Here is a 22,481-nt window from a genome sequence, read left to right on the forward strand (position 1 = left end):
GAGCGGCCACTGCACTCTAGTCTGGGCAACAGAGTGAGACTCCAACTCAAAAAAAAAAATGGACTCGATACAAAAAATGTGATATGTATACATGATGGACTATTACACAGCCGTGAAGAAGGACAAAATTATGGGCTTCACAGCAACTTTGATGAATTTAGAGTCTGTAATATTCAGTGATCTGTTACAGAAACAAAGAGCTGAGAACCACATGTTCTCAACTATAAGTGAACCTGAACATTCACTATAATACTATAAGAAAGAGATTGACAGTAGCTGGAAGCTGCCAGGGAAGGTGAGGGGGAACACATAACATCAATAAGGGTACCTGATCTCAAACCACGTGAAGTGGGGGCCAAAGGGAGACCCAAACTTTACCCGTATGATGACAACTTGTACACCTAATCCCAAATTGTACCCATACCTTTACAATAAAAAATACAATTAAGGCACTGTCTCTATTCTCAGGCAGCTGAAGGTTTTGTAAAAAAAACACAAAGAACAAAAACGTATTGTCTTCCACTCCTTCTACCATTATTTCAGTAGCAAACTGTCCATATAACTCAAATTAAATATACCTTAAGGTATTTGCATGATGGTTTAACAATTTCAAAAAGCACTTTACCCCACATTTAATTTTATTTGATGCCACCTGCAACTTTATAAAATAGGTACTAGATTACTTACATTTTACAGTTGAGGAAACTGAGGTTCACAGAAATTAAGCACTTTACTCAACTCACAAAGAAGAAGAATAAGAAGTGGAAACTCCACTTTTGGTTTCAGATTCCATTATTTTTCATTATAATACGTTGCTGTCTAAGTTTATTCACATAGAAAGTTAAATTAGTTCTTTATTTTGAGTGCAGAACTGATATAAGTAAAGAAGTCTTCATTTTATAATTGTGATTGTTGTACAGTACATTTAATTCAGTCACATCATTTATTAAAAGTCTAATATGAACCAGGTATTATATAATGCATCATTCCTTTATTAAAATATCTATAGGGATTAAATAACAGTGAGGATTCTCAGAACCTAAAATTTTTATACTTTTTATCTTGCTAGACTTGCTACTTGTGGTCAAAATAGGGAGAGACCAATTTTTTTTAAAATCACATTAGCCAAATGGCATTGTACTAAAATGCATTTAATTTTCTCAGGGATTAATGCTTGCTGGATTAACTATGGTTTGATTCGGTCTGACAGTTATTAAATGTCCCAAATCAAAGCAAAATTAATCAAGTGGTAACCTTATTTATTCACAAATATCATCATCCTTATGAGCTTTGCTGAACATATAGATATAATCTATATGCTGTAACCTTTTATTAGTAGTGAAGGTTTCCATGGTCACGCAACATTTCAAAAGTTACTAACCAGTTGGATCTTACCACTGCATACCTTGTCACTTAATATGTTCATGACCTTTCAGAGAGTTAAATACTTAGGTAAAATTACTTTTATATAACATGGCATTTTAAGCACTTCATAATATGCTGAATAACCCTTCTAAATAGGTGACACATGCACACACTTAAGCCAGTTCCCTAGTGAGAGTAAATTTAATTAAACCAAGACCCTGTCCTACTGGACTGTGATTGACTTTTTTTTTTTGAGTTGGAGTCCACTCTGTTGCCCAGACTGGAGTGCAGTGGCCGCTCCCGGCCACCGCAGCCTCGACCTGCTGGGCTCCGGCGATCCTTCCGCCTCAGCCTTCCGAGTAGCTGGAATTACAGACGCGCACTACCACACCTGGCTAATTTTTTTATTTTATTGCAGAGATGAGGTCTCGCCTGCCCAGGCAGGTCTCGAACACGCGGGCTCAGGCAATTCACTCACCTCAGCCTCCCAAAGGCGCGGGATTACAGGCTGAGCCACCGAGCCCGGCTGTGATTGACTTCTTGACCACAAGCTGTCTGTATCCCTAAGAAACATTCTCACAAATATGTGACATTAAGCTTGAGGTGAACCAAGCAAGAACATATAGATAGCTCAGCTGAAATCAGCAACCATTGCATATCTACTATCTGCAAGGCTTTATAATATCTGTCAATGAACTATGCAAATATGGTTGGTAAAAAGCATCACCTTTGAGTATGAAAGTTTATATAATGTAGAGGCTAGCTTGAAAAGTCCACCTACTACTCCTAGAATCTTATAGAATATGAATATGAAACTAAATCCCAAATTGGAACCAGAACAATCATTTCCAAGGCAGTAGTGAGGTAAGAGATTCATGGTTTCTCTTTAGGAGTTACTGCCTTTCAAAATTACTTCCTTTCTACAGATTTTCTGAGAAATGACCACTAATTTGCCTTTGATTACACACTCAAATATTTTGTTGCTTTGCCTAGGGTTTGCTGAAGCAATTCTCACTGAGGGTTTCTCATCTACAATTAGAAACAAGAAGTTCAACTGGTTGCCATTATTATAGTCAAATTGTGTTCTGATTAAATGTACTTCATTAATGCATGCTGAAGAATCTTTAATAATTTTTATAAATTTTGGAGGAATATCATATTTTGTATATCTGGGAATAAGTATTCTTTGACATAGTCTGTATTCTGAACTCTGTTTATATGTGAACACCTTAAGTTATTATCCAAGACTGACATTTAAGCTCTCATTTATCAGGAAGATGTGTATATGAGGTGAAGTTATATCTCAATTATCCTAACAATTCAATATTGTCATAGACAGAAAACCTACAATCATTAATGTTGCAATTATTCTGGCCCAAGGCATTCATGTATTCGTGGGAGGCCTTCTATCTTGGATTTCTCAAAGCAACAAGAACATGGTTTGAGCCAACCATAAAATCTATGCCAACATACACCCACAAACAGTTCCAATAAAATTAAACTCTAAGGAACTGTGATTTAATAATGGAAAATATTGCTAACTGGTGCAACACAGTTTATGGTTAGGAAATTTCACCACTGTCTTGAATACTAGTCTTGTCAAAGACTTAACAATAGATGAGAATCTTACTTCCATCAGTCCCTTCCCCTCCAAACTTTTGAACCCTACTGGGCTTTGGATTCTAAAAGGGCTAGTGTGATCCTTGCCTGGTGATGTTCATAAACACATTAACTCTTAAAATGAGACCTAATTCTGAATAAAGACTTGCCTAATTTTTACTTTCATTTCATGAGAGGGCCTATCACTCAGAATCTGATGGCCAACATCCAGAAGTCTAGGTAGAACTCAAATACACACCTCCAATTCTACAAGGGGTTCAGTTTAGTTGTTCTAATTAGCTGACCTCTTCTTCTTATTTAGAAGGCATGAGAAATCACCATGATATTCTTGAGGAAGGGCTTACTATACCCTTGTTGATTTCCTTAGCCATTCTTCACTGGCTGCTTTAAGAGATACTGTTAGATACTGTTGAGAATCAGCTGACATTTGGGGGTCAGTTGCAATCATACTGATGACTTATTTCATTTCAACAAGTACTTATTGAGCAGCTTTAGAGTGTTTAATAAGTATTGTGCAAGATATTACAGCATATACCAAAAAGTGTGATTTATTACTTACTCTTAAGTTTATTTCTTTTGTGGTAGGAAGAGGGTGCTGAGAGAACAAGACTTACATCCATAAAATTATACCTAATTACCTATCCCTCTGAAAGGTCATGAAAATATTAAGTAACAAGGTAACTGAAAACAATTCAATATAATTGAACACAAAGAGCTAAATTAAATTAGCTTGTTGGCTGGCATAGTTTCAGTTTTTATGAAGGTAGTTTACCTTGAGATGAGTTTCAAAAGATGGGTATGATTTGGATACACAGTAGTGATCACCTTCAAAATCCATTTATCATCTATATACTTAGGAATAAAAGCGTTTCTAGGGCACTAGGTTCCACATGCAATATCAAAAGTAATATAAAATGTGATCCAGTTATTATCCTTTAATGTGTCTTGGAGATAGGAGGTGTAGTGGCCAACAACACTATAAAGATTGGTACCCGAGTATATGAAACCAATAGAATGTGTCTTATTTGGGACACCTCATAATCATTTGTGTCTAGAATTTTAAATGTCTCTGAGGTCTACAAGTTTCGACACTTGGCCCTGAGCTACTCTTTCCCATTTCAGATTGACTAGATATTCAGTCAAAATAATAAATGGAAGTAGTCCAACAAGAAATACATAAAATCACATGAAATTGAGTAGGTTACTTAATCTAACTCTAAGATGTACTGGCAAATTTCACTGGAAATATACAAGTCCAAATGAAAATAATTTATCTATAGTCAGTATAATTCAAAAATCAGTATGTTGAATAGGTATCTGCAATCTTATATTTACTGCAGTAGTATTCACAATAGCCAAGAAATGGAATCAACCTAAGTGCCTGTCAACAGATTAATGGTAACATCCAGGATCTACAAGGAACTCAAACATGACGAAAGGAAAAAAAAACAAACAGCCCCATTAAAAAGTGGGGCAAAAGACATGAACAGATGAATCTCAAAAAAAGATATACTGGCAGCCAATAGACATGAAAAAGTGCTCAGCCTCATTAATCATCACAGAAACACAAATCAAAACTACATTGAGATACCACCTAATCCCAGCAAGAATGTCCATCATTAATAAAACAAACAATAGATGCTGGTGAGGATGCAGAAAAAAGGGAATGCTTCTATACTGCTAGTGGGAATGTATACTATTTCAACCTCTATGGAAAACAGTGTGATGATTTCTAAAAGAAATAGAAATTGACCTTCCATATGACCCAGCAGTACCCTACTGAGAATGTGCCCAAAGGAGCTAAAATCATTCTACAAAAAAGATAACTGCTCATTCATATTTATTGCAGCATTATTCGCAGTAGCGAAAACATGGAACCAAATCATCTAAACAGGACTGGATTAAAAAAAATGTACATATATATGATGGAATATTATGCAGCCATAAAGAAAGACAAACATATGAACTTCGCAGCAACTTGGATGGATTTAGAATCTATCATACTCAGTGATCTATCACAGAAACAAAGAACTGAGTACCACATTTTCTCACTCAGAAGTAGACCCTGAACATTTACCATAGTACTATAAGAAAGGGATTGGGAGTAGGGGGGGATACTGGTGGGGTGGCAGTGGGGACACAACATCAATAAGAATACCTGCTCTCAAACCATGCAAAGTGGGGACCAAAGGGAGACCCAAACTTTACCTGTACATGTCCACTTGTATACCTAATTCTGAATTGTACCCCACATCTTTAAAATGAAATATAAATTTTAAAAAAAGCAAAACAGATAAATGGATAAAGAAAATGTGATACTTATACTCAATGGAATATTACTCAGGCTTAAAAAAAGAATGAAATCCTGTCATTTGAGGCAACGTGAATGAGCATGGAAGACATTAAGTGAAAAAGACCATGCACATAAAAATAAATATTGCATGTTCTCACTCATATATGGAGGCTAAATATGTTGATCATAAAAGTCGAGAATAGAATAGTGGTAACTAGAGGCTGCAAATGTAAGGAGAGAAGAGGGTATAAGAAGAGATTGGTTAACTGATACAACATTACAGTTATGTTGGAAAAATACATTCCAGTGTTCTAAAACATTGTCAGGAGACAATAGCTAACAGTAATTTACTCTGTATTTTCAAATAGCTAGAAGAGAGGACTTTGAATGTTCCTAACATGAAGAAATGACTTTTGTTTGAGGTGATGAATATGCTAATTATACTGATTTGACATTACGTATTGTTTACAGGTATTGAAATGTCACACTGAAATCTATAAATATATACTTTTATCATGTGTTAATTAATTTTTAAATTAAAAAATAAAAATACAATTTACATTTTCTTTTCCCACAGGAGATAGAAGAGTAAGTCATGTGGTGATAATGGAGAATTTAGAGATTTTGATTTACTTTTTTTTACTGTTTTATTAAAGTACCCATATTCAAGAATTTGTATATGTTATATAAGCTTTGCTTTCATTAGATCATTTAGACTTGAGTGAAATGAAATTGAAAATGCTATTGCAATGTTGATTTTCCTTTAAATTCTTCTCATATTGAAAGGTGCATACCTCAAATACAATACATATATACAATATATATGACTTGATTCATGTGATGACTTTATTTATTTATTTTTTTTTTGAGTTGGAGTCTCACTCTGTCGCCCAGACTGGAGTGCAGTGGCCGTTCCCGGCTGCCGCGGCCTCGACCTGCTGGGCTCCGGTGATCCTTCCGCCTCAGCCTTCCAAGTAGCTGAAACTACAGGCGTGTGCTACCACACCCAGCTAATTTTTTTTGATTTATTGTAGAGATGAGGTCTCGCCAAGTTGCCCAGGCGGATCTCGAACCCGCGGGCTCAGGCAATTCACTCACCTCAGCCTCCCAAAGGCGCGGGATTACAGGCTGAGCCACCGAGCCCGGCTCCATGTGATGACTTTAATAATTATTTTACTTTAAAATATCTGTAAACTTAAAACAACATAATATTGTTTATAATTATGATTGATGTTTGCTCAGGTGATAATTATGATTGATGTTTGCTTCAGGTGATAATTCAGGATGATGGCCCTGAAAAATTGGACCCCAAATATTTTGGAGAGTTGCTTGCTGATCTAAACCGTAAGAATACAGATCTATATCACTGCTTATTAGAACATTTGGAGAGAATTGGAGGAAGGTACTGTAAACATATTATTTACCTGAATTTTGCAGTTATCAAACATTTTACAACATTTTAGTATTTTTAAAATAGATACTATTTTTACTAACAGTTTTATATTCACAGGAAATCTCTAGTACTTTTTTTTTTTTTTTTGAGTTGGAGTCTCACTCTGTCGCCCAGACTGGAGTGCAGTGGCCGCTTCCGGCCACCACAGCCTCAACCTGCTGGGCCCCGGCAATCCTTCCGCCTTAGCCTTCCAAGTAGCCGGAATTACAGGCATGTGCGGCCATGCCCGGTTGATTTTTTGATGTTATAGAGTTGAGGTCTCGCTGCCCAGGCGGGTCTCGAACCCGCGGGCTCAGGCAATCCACTCACCTCAGCCTCCCAAAGGTGCAGGATTACAGGCTGAGCCACCGAGCACGGCTATCTCTAGTACTTTTAATGGGCTAATAGGGAAATGCTTGAGTAGATCTGAGCAAATGCCTCATTTTAAGAGTTAATGTAGTTTATGAAAATCATTATCATGAAACCAAGATGACTCAAGTCATTTTAGGATTAGTAAAGAATTCTGTGTGTTTTCTTCTCTAATGTACTTTGACAAAACAACCTCTTGGGCAAGGAACTCAAGAAATGCATGGTGTATTATGACTTGTTTTAAGATATTATACTGATGATATAAGATACAGTCCCACTGCTAACCCACCATTGTTTATCTTCTACATGTGTATGTTCAACATATAGAGACTAGAGTTTAATATATATTTGATATGTTATATATTACATATAAAATTTGTGTATTGTATTAATATTATATATAATATAAATTATATGCAAATATAGTCATAAATTGATATCAATGTAAAATTTTATGTAATGATGTAATATATAATTGCATATTGAAATATATACACAGTAATAACTTATCAACTGTTCATGTGTAGATAAGAGCATATTATGTCATGAAATTAATTCTATAAGCTACACCCCAAAAGTTGCCTTCTACTATATAGTTGCAGCATATATGTAGTCATCTATCAGGAAAAATGTAGGAAAGTTTCACAAATTCAGAGTAATCTGGAAGATAAAGGAAATAGAACTTTTTCTAATTCAGACTTTTCACTAACTAAATTCTTCTACTTCTTAGAGTTTTAAAATAATATATAATTTTATGTATTACACAGGTTACATAAATGAGATGACACTAAATATACTATTTTGTACACCTTTTCACTAAAAAATGAATGAATAGTATTTGTATAGTATATATTTTATGCAGTATATGTTTTTATTGTATAAAGTATATATTTTTTCACGTCAATAATATTTTTAGTGCCTGCAATGTAGTCTCTCTTAAACTCTTGTCCATGTCTTTTTTCTCCATTTATTGGCTCCTCCCTCCAGAATTTCCTTGCTTTCATACTCATGACTGCAATGATTCTCTGACCATCACCCTCAACTGCTTTGGCTCCTTATCTAACTGTTTCTCCCACTTAGCAAAATCCAGACTCTGGGTTACTCTAGCTCCCTGCCTTGTTTATTGTCTCTTTACCACCACCTCCTTCATCCAACACACAACACATACTATCCTTAGAATGCAGAGGCCTCCATGAGGCTGTTTTATTTACCCAGATGTTTTTCGTGCATAGTAAGGTGACCGGTTTAGTGTGATGCTCAATACATATTTTTTGAAGGAATGAATGCCTTCTTTACTGCTACACCCATGTAGTGGATCGCTGCTAGAGAAAGCAGAGTCATTTATTTGAGCTGGTGCTATTATAAATGCATGATTTCCATCTTCAGCTAGGCCTTCATCATTGTTTTATCCTAATCAACACCCTCTTCCCCACTACCTATTACTCAAACAACTCTCTCTCTCCCAATATCCAATTATTTCTCACATTCATCTCTTTATATAAGTTCCCTACCTTAAAATCATTCCCCTAACTCATTGGTCAATCATTTCTTGCGAGTTCACCATGTGCCAGGCACTGTGCTAAGTGCTTTTTATTCATACTATATAATTTGCACAATAACTCTACAATGATTCAGATGGAGACCTAAAGAGATTGTCACTAATTTAAGATTACACAGATAAGTGCTTGAGATGTATCCAAACATTTTTAAGTATGTTTTTACTTATAAACTCTGACTCAGCTTTTCAGCGAGGCCTATAATATAACTTCAATTTGGTCTAGGTGCTTCTCTTCTGTGCATTAATCATGCCCTGTGTATATTTCTATCAAAGTGTTACATTGTAAAATTGACATATCTAGTATGTAATCATAAGTACCCTGATTCTAAATCCAGAGTTTATATCCTGGGTTCATGTTGCAACTTCTGTTACATACTGGATGTACAATATCAGGCAACTTGTTTAACTTCTCTGTTCCTCAGTTTCTTCAACTGTAAAACAATGATTATAAAATACTCACAGATTTGTTATAAGTAATAAATGAATTAAGACATGTACTTACAAGCAGCATTAACATAATTACTTATACACAATGGAGTATTATACAACTATAAAGATGGACAAAACTATAGACTTTGCAGCAACTTGGATGGATTTAGAGTCCATCATACTCAGAGAACTATCACAGAAACAAATAACTGAATACCACGTGTTCTCACTTATAAGTGGGCTCTGAACATGGATCACAATACTAGAAGAAAGGGATTGGCAGTAGCAGGACACTGCCAGGGGAGGAAGGAGGAGGGGTGTTGTAACCTCACTATGGGTACCAGATTCTAAATCAGGTGATGTGAGGTCCAGATGGAGGCCCAAACCTCACCTGCTTGTAAATCACTCAGGGACCTCATTGCACCCGACATCTTTATAAGAAAATAAAATAAAATAGTCTTGGAAATAAATCTAAATGAAAGTAGAGAAAGTAAATGAGCAAGGGAAGTTAAATTATTTCATAAGGATCATCCTGGTAAAGGTGTCATTGAGGGTTTTGAATACTTCCTCTCATTAAGGGGTTTTATAAAAATACAAAGGTAATGACCTAAATGTATAATTAAGCATGAGAATGATTTGACTTTAATTCTAGCTAAAAGTACCAAAAGGAAAACAGAAAACTGGTGCCTCCAAATTAGTAAACACTCTGGAGTGGATTAAGGTCTCATAAAATGTTGGTTCCCAAAATTTCTGTTTGTCATAAGGTTGTTAGCTTTTTTATCTGCATCCCTTCCTTCTTTCCCTACTTCCTTTTGTTTTTGCTTATTACATTCTTTCCTTTTTTGGAGGTGAGATGGCATAAAGTGACTGTCATTCTGTTTCTTTTTCTGTCCAATGTCACTCTAGTCACCATTCCCCAGTGCTGAATGAAGATATAATCCATATTGAATTTCCCACCTCCCTGGTCTTCTCTCTTTGTCTCCATTTTCTCCCTCTCTCCCTCCCCTTTTGTCTCTACTGTTCTTCTCTTTCCAAAACGCACTTCAGCAATAAGTGGACTGCAAGGTCAGAATTAAGAAAGATTGTCTCATGAAACTATTCTGGTTACTTTGAACAATTCCAATATTAAGCACCATTGATTACTCCTTGCTTTGTTTCTTTGTATAGTTTTCTTATTTATGGAAAAAAGTAAGTGACTAGGGGCATGTATATTAGATTGGCATTGGAATTGGGAGAAATAAAATTGGTATTTTTTAAATGAAAAAGGTCTGTTAATACCATCACAATTCCAGTTAACAGTAATGCATGGTTACAAAATCTGCATTGTAATTCATGTTTTTAACTTGCTTTACCTTCAAATATGTACATGCAGCTACTTTAGTAAATCATTAAAAAACTAGATGCTATTTCAGCTTTTGTGAGGGTCTTTCCACAATTTTTACTTTGGGCAACACAGAAAATACTACATATGTACATGCAGACAATTGCACATATGTAGTCATGCCTTGGGAAATGGAACTTTCAGTTCTCTTTCTCTATACTAGTTTGTACATTTGCAAGAGATTTTTCACAGTGAGTGACCCACTTATAAGCAATTACTTAGAAAACAGTGGTAGAAGCAAATGCATTAAAACTGTTTTACTTTATATATATATATAGTCTTGCTGTCAGAAAATATGTACTTTTTTGTCTGAGAAGTAGAGGTATTGCATTAAATCTGTAGATTTCTTTGGGTAGAATGGACATCTTTTTTATCATTAGTTTTATTTACTTATTTTTTGTTTGCTTTTTTATTTTATTTTTTCATTTTAAAGATGTGGGGTATAATTCAGGGTTAGGTATACAAATGCTCATTAAGCATGTACCCTTGTTGATGAGGTGTGCCCGCCTCCCCTTGGAAGATTCTCACTACTGCCAATCCAGCCCCCGCCCTCCCCTGGCAGTTTCCCACTACTGCCAATCCCTTTCTTATAGTATTATGATAATTGTTCAATGTCCGCTTATAAGTGAGAACATGTGGTATTCAGTTCTTTGTTTCTGTGATACATCACTCAGTATTATAGATTCTAAGTCTGTCCAGGTTGCTGTGAAGTTCATAATTTTGTCCTTCTTTATGGCTGCATAATATTCCATCATGTATATGTACCACTTTTTTTATTCAGTCCACTTTCGATGTGCAGCACAGTTGGTTCCATGATTTTGCTATTTTCAAAAATTCTGCAATAAATATAGTGTGCAGGCATCTTTTTCAAGAGTGATTTGAGTTCTTCTGGGTATATTCCCAGTAGGGGGATTGTGGGGTCGTATGGAAGGTCAATTTTTAGATCTTTTAGGAATCACCACACTGTTTTCCACAGAGGCTGTACTAGTTTACATTCCCACCAACAGTGCAGAAGTGTTCTCTTTTCACCACATCCTCTCCAGCATCTGTTGTTTTTTTTTTTGTTTGTTTGTTTTGTTTTTGAGTTGCAGTCTCACTCTGTCGCCCAGACTGGAGTGCAGTGGCCGCTCCCGGCCACCGCAGCCTCGACCTTCTGGGCTGCAGTGATCCTTCCGCCTCAGCCTTCCAAGTAGCCGAAATTACAGGCATGCGCTATCACGCCCGGCTGATTTTTTGATTTATTGTACAGATGAGGTCTCACTGCCCAGGCGGGTCTCGAACCCGTGGGCTCAGGCAATCCACTCAACTCAGCCTGTTGTTTTTTGAGTTATTGATAATGGTCATCCTGACTGGAGTTAGGTGATATCTCAGAGTGGTTTTAATTTGCATTTCTTTGGTGACTAGTGAGGCTGAGCATTTTTTCATGTATCTATTGGCTGCTCATATGTCTTCTTTTGAGAAGTGTCTATTCATATCTTTTGTTCACTTTGTGATGGGGTTGTTTTTTTTGGCATGTTTGAGTTCCTTGTAGATCCTAGATGTTAGGCCTTTGTCAGATACAGTTGACAAATATTTTTTCCCAGGCTGTAGGCTGTCTCCCTGCTCTCTCAATGATTTCTTTGGCTTTGTAGAAGCTTGTCAGTTTGATGAGGTCCCACTTGTCTATCTTATCTCTTATGGCATGGGCACTTGGGGTTTTGATGAGGAGGGATTGGTTGCCAGTTCCAATTTTCATAAGAGTGTCTCCTGCATTTTCTAAGAATCTTAGAGTTTGAGGTTTTACATTTAGGTCTTTGATCCATTTAGAGTTGATTTTTGTGTGTGGTGATAGGTAGGGGTCTTGTTGTAATCTTCTGCATTTACTGGATAGGTTTTTGTCTCTCCAGTGGTTGGTGTTGGAGGCTTTGTCGAAGATGAGTTAGTTAAGAAATTGATGTTTTGCTTCTGGACTCTCTATTCTATTCCATTGATCTGTATCCCTGTTCTTGTACCAATACCAGGCTGTTTTGATTATGTAACATTATAATAAAGTTTAAAGTTTGGGAGTGTGATACCTCGATACCTCCTGCTTTGTTTTTTTGCTGAGGATTGTTTTGATTATTCGTGGTCATTTATGTTTCCATATGAATTCCTGTATTGTCGTTTCCAGGTCTGAGAAGAATGCTGCTGGTAATTTAATGGGTATTGCATTAAATCTGTAAATTGCCTTCGGTAGGATGGACATATTAACAATGTTGATTCTTCTAAGCCATGAGCATGGAATATTTTTCCATTTGTTTGTCATCTTTGATTTCTTTGAGCAGTGTTTTGTAGTTTTCATTGTAAAGGTCTTTCATTTCTCTGGTTAGGAAGATGCTAAGGTATTTCATTTTTTTGTGGCTGTTGTAAATGGGATTGTGCCTTTTATTTGGGTTTCTGTTTGTTTATTGTTGGTGTATAGAAATACGACTGTCTTTTGCACATTTATTTTATACCCTGAGACTTTGCCAAAGTCCTTTATCAGTGCAAGGAGGTTTTTGACAGATTCTCTTGGGTTTTTGAGGTATAGAATCATGTTGTCTGCAAAGAGGGATAACTTGACTTCCTCTTTTCCTATTTGGATACCCCTAATCTCCTTTTTCAGTCTGATTGCTCTAGCTAGAGAAGTATGTTCACCATATGTATTTTGGACCCAATCCTTCCACCACGTGGAGTGGAAGCAGGTAGGCAAAAGATAAAGGCTTGTTTCTTGCCCCCCACCCCCACTGCTATAACCGTATTTTTTCCAGTTTTCTCCATTCCCAAAGGAGAAAATGTCCACATGGTATAACCACTAATAATTCTCCTGTAGCATTTGCCTACCTAACACGACTCCACAGAGGGCATTTCAACCCTTATGGCCAAATCCTCATTATGATGCTAGAAATTCTATTGTCCCACTAGAATTTTGATCATTTTGCTCAAAACTTTGTCCCTATGTAAAGATTCAAATACCCTTGAGCCTTATCTTTGTCAAATATACTCTGGAATAGATCGAATGAGTTATGCAAGCTTTTCTTGCAAATTTTGATTTTGATTAAAAAAAGGTATGTAAAACTTGGAAACATTGTGGAGAGAAGCTGGAATTAACACAGAAAGACACAAGAAGGAGAAAATGGAGGTAGAAATAGATTTTAAAAATTACTATTATTTATTCACCCAGTTAGTATTTATTGCCAAGCACCAAGGGCTTCTAATCTAGCCATAAATGAACTGGTGCTAATGGATGTTACTAAACATTTATGCATATTTTATTGTTTTGCTTATCAGGTGTTGCCCATTTTTAATAGATCAGCTAATTCTAGAAAAATTATTGTAGTCAAACTAACTAAATGTGCCATTTTAGTTGGTTTTTAAATTTTCATTTATGCTTATAAATGGAATCAGTGCTGTTATATTTCAAAAAGTAAAATAAGATTAATAGAACATCAGCATTCATATATGATCAGTGAGTAAATTATCCTAATATTGTCTATCTTTTTTTTCATTCTTGCAGCAAACAAGACTTTGAGTCTGAAAATGAGGTAAGTGCCAAAATAGCTGAAAATCAAATGTAGTAGATAACAAAGAAGATTCTGATATTTGTACTAATAATATTATTTTAGTTAAGTACCTTCATTCAACTGGAAATACAGGTTAGTGAAATTCATTTACATCTTTGTAATAGTTATAAGAGTAATAATCATTCACAAAAATGTTTTATCAACTTCCACTTTATGATTTAATTTGTCTTGGCTTATTACAATATTTAAAATTTAACTGACCACATACTGTCTGCTTTAGAAAACTGAAATCTACACAACTAACTAAATAAATAGCAAATTTTGTTTTTATATGCTTCAAACCCTTTTATAAGTCATGCCAAATAGGTAGCAACTTGAAGTAAAACATTTTTAAGTATTAATCCTATTACATGTGCGTATTTTGCTAATAATTTCTTTTAGTGGAATAAATTACCAAATAAAGAAATGACTGGTTTCAATGCAATAAAAAGCACAATTGCTTCTTTTGTGGTAATTGTTAATCTTTTTCCAATGCATTGGTATACAGTATTGATTACAATAACTCAGTAAGTCCTAAATTGCCATTAAGAAGCACATACTCCAATTCAGCTTCACACCTAAAATTAGTTGAAGGCTTTCAATGTTGCTGTAGCAACATAATAATCTTTCACAAGTCATCATATCTCTATGCAAATTCTCAATAAGCCCTGTAACACCCTTAATTTTTTTATTTCCCAAAGTTTTCATTCTGTAAAAAATCAGCCTGGAATGTCATATCTATCACCCAACAAAATTTCCAGTTGTTGAAAGGTACAATGTGTAAAGTGTTTAGTGGAATTTAATAGACTGTTTTGGTGTTTAATTGTACTTTTGAAAATAGGAATGGAACATCTAATTGATTGCCTAAAGTTTTCCTCTAAAATGCCTGGATTTTGGATTTATTTCTATGATGTTTGTCATATAATTAATGTTTTAAAAGCAAGAACTGTTAAGGCTGGAAATTAAGTTTATAGAAGTTATTTCTCAAAAAGTGAATTGATCTCTTAATGTCCATAAAAATATGCCTCATTCCACAAAGTCAGTGGACTGTCAACCCTAATATTAAAATACTAATGAGTATCTGTTCAATGGATAAGCCTCTCTTTTCTTACAGTCAGAGGACGTCGAATCATTGATTCCTAAAGGATTGTCAGAGTTTACAAAACAGCAAATTCGCTATATTCTGCAGGTGAGATGGGATAAGGAGCTGACATGTGAGATCAACACTAACAGACCACTCCCTAGGATGCTTTCTTTAATTAAGAACAGAAAGTCGCACGTAAAAATCCTGTTTCATAAGAGTTGATTGTTCTTTGATTAGACAAAGGACCATCAAAAACTAGCATTGTAGACTGGCACTCAAGAAAGTATTCTAGAAATATTCCCTTCTGTAGAATGCTTTTAATCACTCCTCAGCACTTTATTACAATCTGACTCTGATTCATATTCTTTTCCCACTTTTCCATTCTACCCTCTACCCCATCCCACCCTACCACACTACTAGCAGAGAAAGATGGAAAGGCCAGTGCCTTACTATTCCTGAATTGTGGAAGTCTAGGGATCACTGGAGCAGTAAATTCCCCTATAGGGAAAGAAGAGAACACAGGTCAAGAGTACGTACAGAGAATGCCAAAAAAAGAGTATACATTTTAAGAAAGAAAAAAAAAGCAATATTAAAATTGTAATACCAAATATATATACTGATAATAAAAGATAAATATAAGTCACGTTTGACTTCTTCAATTATAAGAGGTGTTCAAAGCGTCCATACATTTCTGATTATGACAAACACCTCTTAACATCTCTTAAAATGTGTATACATATTTTGGCACCCCTAGTATATTTGCAAGAAAGGATTCTAAAGATAATCTAGTTTAGCCTTATGAGGTCAATGTCTAAGTTTGATATTTGGTCTCATATCTTTGTTGATTATCTAAGTATCGAACCTAGTAGCATATTTGTATAACTTGAATGAAATATCATTTTAGTAACACACAGTCTGTATTACAAAGATATGATAACATGGGGAACACATATGTTCCTCAGAAACTGAATCTGGGGGATATTATTGATATTATCTCTGGTGGTGGGATGTCTTGCCAAGGTGCATTTCTAGGCTTGTTTTTATTTTTGTTGTTATTGTTCAACTCTTTCTGAGGATTTTTGCATCTAAGTTCATGAAAGACGTTGGTTTGTAGTTTTATTTTATTTTGTATTTTCTCTGGTTTTGGTGTCCGGGTAATACTAGCCACATAAAATGACTGAGGAAGTGTTTCTTTCTTTTCTATTTTCTAGAACGCATGTATATTTCCTGTTTTTTCTTTGTTAAACACTTAGTAGCCTGATTTTGGTTTATTTTGTTCTACTTTGTCTATTTGGTTGACATAAGAACTTAGGTTATGATGTGTAATTTTCTGTTTTCTAAAGTAAGCATTTATTGCTATTTCCCACTTAGCATGGCTTTAGCTATTTTTTCATTAATGTTTGTTTCCATGATATATATTTTCCAATCTTTTACTGTCTTTTATACATATATGCAGAAATTTTATTATATTTGAAGTGATTTTCCTGTAGACAACACATAGTTGGGTCTTTTCCTTCTTATTCATTCTGTCAATCTCTGACTTTTAATTGGCATATTTAGATAAATTGCAATTATTGATATGTAATTGATATACAAGTATTAGACCTAGGTCTGCCATTTTGTTTTCTTTCTCTCTTTCTTTTCTTTTCTTTTTTTTTTTTTTTTTGCTGTTTTTTATTTTCCTACTTTCTTTGTCCTGTCTTCTTATGGATTACTTGAACATGTTTTAGAATTCCAGTTTGATTTGTCTTTAGTGTTTTTGAGCGCATCTCATAGGATAGGTTTTTTACTGGTTCCTCTGGTATTACATTATATATGTATAACTGATCCAGTGTACCAGTGTCAATATTTTACCAGTTTCAGTGCACTAGAGAAATTTTGCTTCATTTATCTCTATTTACCCTCTACATTTATAGATCAGTTGTCTCAAGTATGCCCTTTACATACATTGAGAACTGCATCAGACAATGTTATAATTTTTGATTCAACCATTTAGCATAACTTAGAAAACTCAAGAGAATGAAAACCTATTGTATTTACCCATATTTTTGCTTACCATGCTATTTCTTCTTTCTTAATATCCCAATTCATTCTTTTATCATTTTCTTATCTTCAGAGAACTTCCTTTAACTGTTATTTTAGAGAAAGTCTGCTAGTAACAAATAATTTTAGCTTTTCTTAATCTGAAAATGTGATTTTCTCTTCATTCATAAAGTATAATATCACTGGATACATAATTTACAATTGACAGTTCTTTTCTTTCAGCACTTAAAAAAATAATATGCCACTTCTCTCTGGTCTCTGTGACTTTTAATGAGAAATCTGCTGTCATGTGAATTTCTTTTATTTCGGTTTTTTTATTATAAAGATGTGGGGGGGAATTCAGGGTTAGGTATACAAACGTTGATTATGCAGGTACCCTTGTTGATGAGGTATGCCCCTCCCTCCCCTAGCAGTTTCCCTCAACTGCCAATCAATCCCACCCCTCCTCCTCTGGCAGTTTCCCACTACTACCAATCCCTTTCTTATAGTACTATAATTGTTCAAGGTCTGCTTATGAGTGAGAATATATGGTACTTTATTCTTTGTTTCTGTAATAGATCACTGAGTATGATCGACTCTAAATCCATCCAAGTTGCTGTGAAGTCCATGTATTTGTCCTTCTTTATGGCTGCATAATGTTCCATTGTGTGTATGTACCACATTTTTTTATCCAGTCCAGCTTCTATGGGCAGCATGGTTGGTTCCATGTTTTTGCTATTGTGAATAGAGCTGCAACAAACATATGTGTGCAGGTATCTTTTTGGTAGAATGATTTGAGTTCCTCCGGGTATGTTCCCAATAGGGGAATTGCTGGGTCATATGGAAGGTCAGTTTCTAGTTCTTTCAGAAACCTCTACACTGTCTTCCAAAGAGGTTGCACTAGTTCGCATTCCCACCAGCAGTGTAGAAGCATTCCTTTTTCTCCGCATCTTCAACAGCATCTGTTGTTTGTTTTATTAATGATGGCCATTCTTACTGGTGTTAGGTGGTGTCTCGATGTGGTTTGGATCTGCATTTCTCTGATGATGAGTGAGGCTGAGCACTTTTTCATGTGTCTGTTGGCTGCCTGTATGTCTTCTTTTGAGAAGTGTCTATTCATGTCTTTTGCTCACTTTTTAATGGAGCTGTTTGTTTTTTTCCTTTTGGCGCATTTGAATTCCTTGTAGATCCTAGATACTAGGCCTTTGTCAGATACACAGTTGGCAAATATTTTTGCCCATTCTGTGGGCTGTCTCCCTGCTCTCTTGATGGTTTCTTTTGCTTTACAGAAGCTTTTCAGTTTGATGAGGTCGCACTTGTTTATCTTAGTTCTTAAGGTATGGGCATTTAGGGTTCTGAATAGGAATTGGTTGCCAGTTCCAATTTCTATAAGGGTGTCTCCTGCATTTTCTAAGATTCTGATAGTTTGAGGTTTTATGTTTCAGTCTTTGATCCATTTAGAGTTCATTTTTGTGTATGGTGATAGGTAGGGGTCCTGTTTCAAGCTTCTGCGTGTGATCAGCCAGTTTTTCCAGCAAAATTTACTGAATAGGTTCTCCTCTCCCCAGTGGTTGTTGTTGGAGGCTTTGTCAAAGATGAGTTGGTTGAGAAATTGAGGCTTTGCTTCCTGAATCTCTATCCTGTTCCATTGTTCTATGTACCTGTTCTTGTACCAATACCAGGCTGTTTTGATTACTGTAGCCTTATAGTAAAGTTTGAAGTCTGGATATGTGATACCTCCTGCTTTGTTTCTTTTGCTATGGATTGTTTTGGCTATTTGTGGTTATTTATGTTTCCATATGAATTTCTGTATTGTCATTTCCAGGTCTGAGAAGAATGATGTTGCTAACTTAATGGGTATTGCATTGAATCTGTAGATTGACTTTGGTAGGATGAATATCTTAACAATGTTGATTCTTCCTATTCATGAGCATGGATTACTTTTCCATTTGTTTGTGTTTTCTTGGGTTTCTTTGAGCAGTGTTTTGTAATTCTCATTGAGGAGGTCTTTCACTTCTCTGGTTAGGAAAATGCCGAGGTATTTCATTTTTTGGTGGCTATTATGAATAGGATTGTGGTTTTTATTTGGGTCTCTGCTTGCTTGTTGGTGTATAGGAATGCAACTGTCTTTTGTACATTGATTTTGTACCCTGAGGCTTTGCTAAAGTCCTTTATCAGTACAAGCAGGCTTTTGACAGATTCTCTTGGATTTTCAAGGTATCAGATCATATCATCAGCAAAGAGGGATAACTTAATTTCCTCTTTTCCTATTTGGATGCCCTTTATTTCCTTCACTTGTCTGATTGCTCTAGCTAGGACTTCCAATCCTATTTTGAAAAGGAGGAGTGAGAACGGGCAACCTTGTCTTTTTTCAGTTTTCAGGGGAAATGCTTCCAATTTCTGCTTGTTTGACAATATGTTGGCTGTGGGTTTATCATAGATGGCTCTTACTATTTTGAGGTATGTTCCCTCTATGCCTAGGTGTTCAAGGGTTTTTATCAACAAGGGATGATGGATTTTATCAAAAGCTTTTACTGTATCTAATGATATAATCATGTGATTCTTGTTTTTACATCTGTTTTTGTATTGAGTTACATTTTTGGTTTTGTGGATGTTGAACCAGCCCTGCATCCCAGGGATTAAGCCTACCTGGTCATAATGGATGTTTTTTGAGATGTGTTATTGGATCTGATTTGCTAGAATCTTGCTGAGAATTTTTGCATCTATGTTTATAAGGGGTATTGGCCAACTAGCTCTCTTTCTTTGTTGGATCTTTACCTAGTTTGGATATCAGTGTGATTTTAGCTTCATAAAATGATTTGGGGAGTATTCTGTTTTTCTCAGATTGCCTTGAATACTTTCATAGTATTAGTATCAACTCCTTGTATGTGTTGCAGAATTCTGCTGGAAAGTCTTCTGGCCCAGGGCTTTTTTTTATAGATAGTTTTCTTATGATGGACTCAGTTGTTCTATCTTTAACTTCACAAATTCTTTCTTCTGTTCTCTCCATTTTGCTTTTTAGCCCATCCACTTGATAGTATTTTGTTTTGCTGTGGTTTTTGTAGTTTTGTTTTGGTTATTGAAGTTTTTAGTTCTAAAACTTCCATTTAGTTACTCACTGTATCTTCTATTTTTTAATGAGACTTTCTATTTCGTTATCAAGACATCATATTTTTTTATCTAAGTATGCTTGCAATTTTTTGTTGAAACACTTTATGACGTTTGCTTTCAAACTTTTGTCATGTAATTTTAACCTTTCTGTTATCTTATGTGTGGTCTATTAATTGTTTTTTTTTCTTATCAAGTTGAGATTTTCCTTGTTCTTAGAATAATAAGTGATTGTCAATGGAAAGTTAAGCATTATTGGTATTATGTGATGATACTCTGTATCTCATTCAAATATTCAGCTTTGGCAGGCTTGCTCTGATACTGAAACATCAGGAGTATGGGCACTGCCTATTACTGCCAGCAGGTGGTGGAATTTGAGGTTTCTCCACTCAGTCTCTCTTGATATAACCCTAACAGACATCACAGTGCTTGGGATTTTATTTTCATTCAGTGCAAGTGAAAGCCCCATCAGTTCAATCTGTGTTCTCTGACACAAACCTCGTAAATGATGCTGGTATGCCTCCTTAGAGTCTGACAAGGGGGAAGTTTAGGCTCCCCTTTTGGTCTTTGATGGTTTGGGTGGAAGTAGAACTGCATTTTTTTTCTGTTGTACTTGGCTAGAGTAAAGTGATTATTATCTAAAAGTTCTGTCCTGCTAGGCTACCCCTTTCACAATCCTTTGGCTAGAGAGAGAAGGCTTTTCTCAGAACTTTTTTTTTTCTGTATCCATTGATGTGTCTGGATTAAATTCCCCAACATCAGTCTGATGTATGAAGGAAAAAAAAAATTCAGGAACTCAGTTCCGTGTCATTTCTCAAGTCCCAAGATTCCTAACCAGTTTTCTTTTCAACATTCCAAGTCTTTTTATATTTGTTTTATATATGTATGCAGAGTTTTTAGTTGTACTTAGCAGGAGAACTAGGGGAAACTATTTCTAGTTCATCTTTCCAGAAGCTGAAGTTATCTGTTTTTAAAGATTTTTTTCTTTGAAGAAATGAGAATAATCTAGTGAAAGGTTTTCCTCTTCTTTAAAATTTGAGATGTGGTTTTATGTTTCAAAGTTATAAACTTAATTCATATTATATTCTTCTCATCCCAGGCGAAATCCATGCACTTGGCAGTACACTTAGGGAGATTCATTTCATTATTTGAAAATTGACTGCCTCATCTTTTCTAATCTTTTAAATAAAGAATAAAAGTAAAATTGAAAATTTGCTGATAGAATTTCACCTTGTGACAAAAGATGATAACATGAAAAAATAATAAATTCTCGTTCTAAATCATAGTTATGATTGCTTTAGGAATATTGTTTGGATTGCTTAAGTACATTATTGACAAGATGCCTTATATCACTTTTCTAATATTGCCATATCAAAAATAAAATTATTAATACATTTGCTGTTAGAAAGAGAAAAGTAAGATTACATTTACTTATATACTGCCTAGTTTCAAATGTTAGTAAAAAAACTATCAACTGTTTTCTTCCTTCAGATGAGGGGCATGTCTGTTAAGTCACTCCGTCTAGTGCTGTCCACATTTAACAATATACGAGAGGAACTTGGACATCTTCAAAATGATTTGACAGTAAGATTTATTGTGATTTTTCTTTCCAAAGCCTTTCTAGTACCTAACTTTCTAATATAGAAATAAAAATGTTCAGCCAACCTTTTTAAAATTTAATAAAGCAAAAAAAAAGTGCACTCACTCAGACACAGCTAAATTATTTCCTTGAAAAATTAATTGGGGTTGAAGAGGATAAAAGAGATGTCCAATATGTAAATGAAAGAATATTGGGTGTGTACTTATTATATAGTTTACCACTAAGGCAATTTAATACTTAAAACTAGGGAGTAGCCTGAAAAATTAAAATAATCTGACTCATTGAAGGCAAATGCCCTTCTTTTCTATAATAATAAAGCATATTCTGAATTTATCTTCAACTATAACAACTTGAAAACTTATTTCTCCAAGAACTTAACCTTTTCTGTTTTCAATTTTAATTGATGTTCTTGATTCTATCAGCTAGATTCATTCAGAATGCTTTCCATACAATGAATAACTCTTTGAGGACTTTGGAATAGTTTCTTCATTTGTTTGTTTCTGAGTTCTGATGAACATATTTAGACTTTAATTTAAAAATTAACCACTTGCTGAGATTAACAAGGGGTCTTTGTAGCTTGGAAAAGAAACTAAAACATTTCAGAAGGTTCTGCTTCATTGCATACAGAGTTAGTCAATCCATCATAATGTACTCTTTTAT

General features: G+C 35.1%; 1 protein-coding gene across 1 annotated transcript in view; it reads left to right on the plus strand.

Moving 5' to 3' along the window:
* Positions 1 to 22,481, plus strand: part of POF1B (premature ovarian failure, 1B) — a 90,119-nt gene that overhangs the window by 43,181 nt on the left and 24,457 nt on the right. Inside the window, exons 6-9 of the mRNA XM_008073423.1 lie at positions 6,550 to 6,680; positions 13,962 to 13,989; positions 15,122 to 15,196; positions 21,713 to 21,805. Coding sequence (XP_008071614.1) covers positions 6,550 to 6,680; positions 13,962 to 13,989; positions 15,122 to 15,196; positions 21,713 to 21,805 — 327 coding nt within the window. The remainder of the gene's footprint in view (positions 1 to 6,549; positions 6,681 to 13,961; positions 13,990 to 15,121; positions 15,197 to 21,712; positions 21,806 to 22,481) is intronic.

The sequence above is a fragment of the Carlito syrichta genome, unplaced genomic scaffold, assembly GCF_000164805.1.
Source record: "Carlito syrichta isolate Samal-C Ts95f unplaced genomic scaffold, Tarsius_syrichta-2.0.1 Scaffold315839, whole genome shotgun sequence".
Lineage (NCBI taxonomy): Eukaryota > Metazoa > Chordata > Mammalia > Primates > Tarsiidae > Carlito > Carlito syrichta.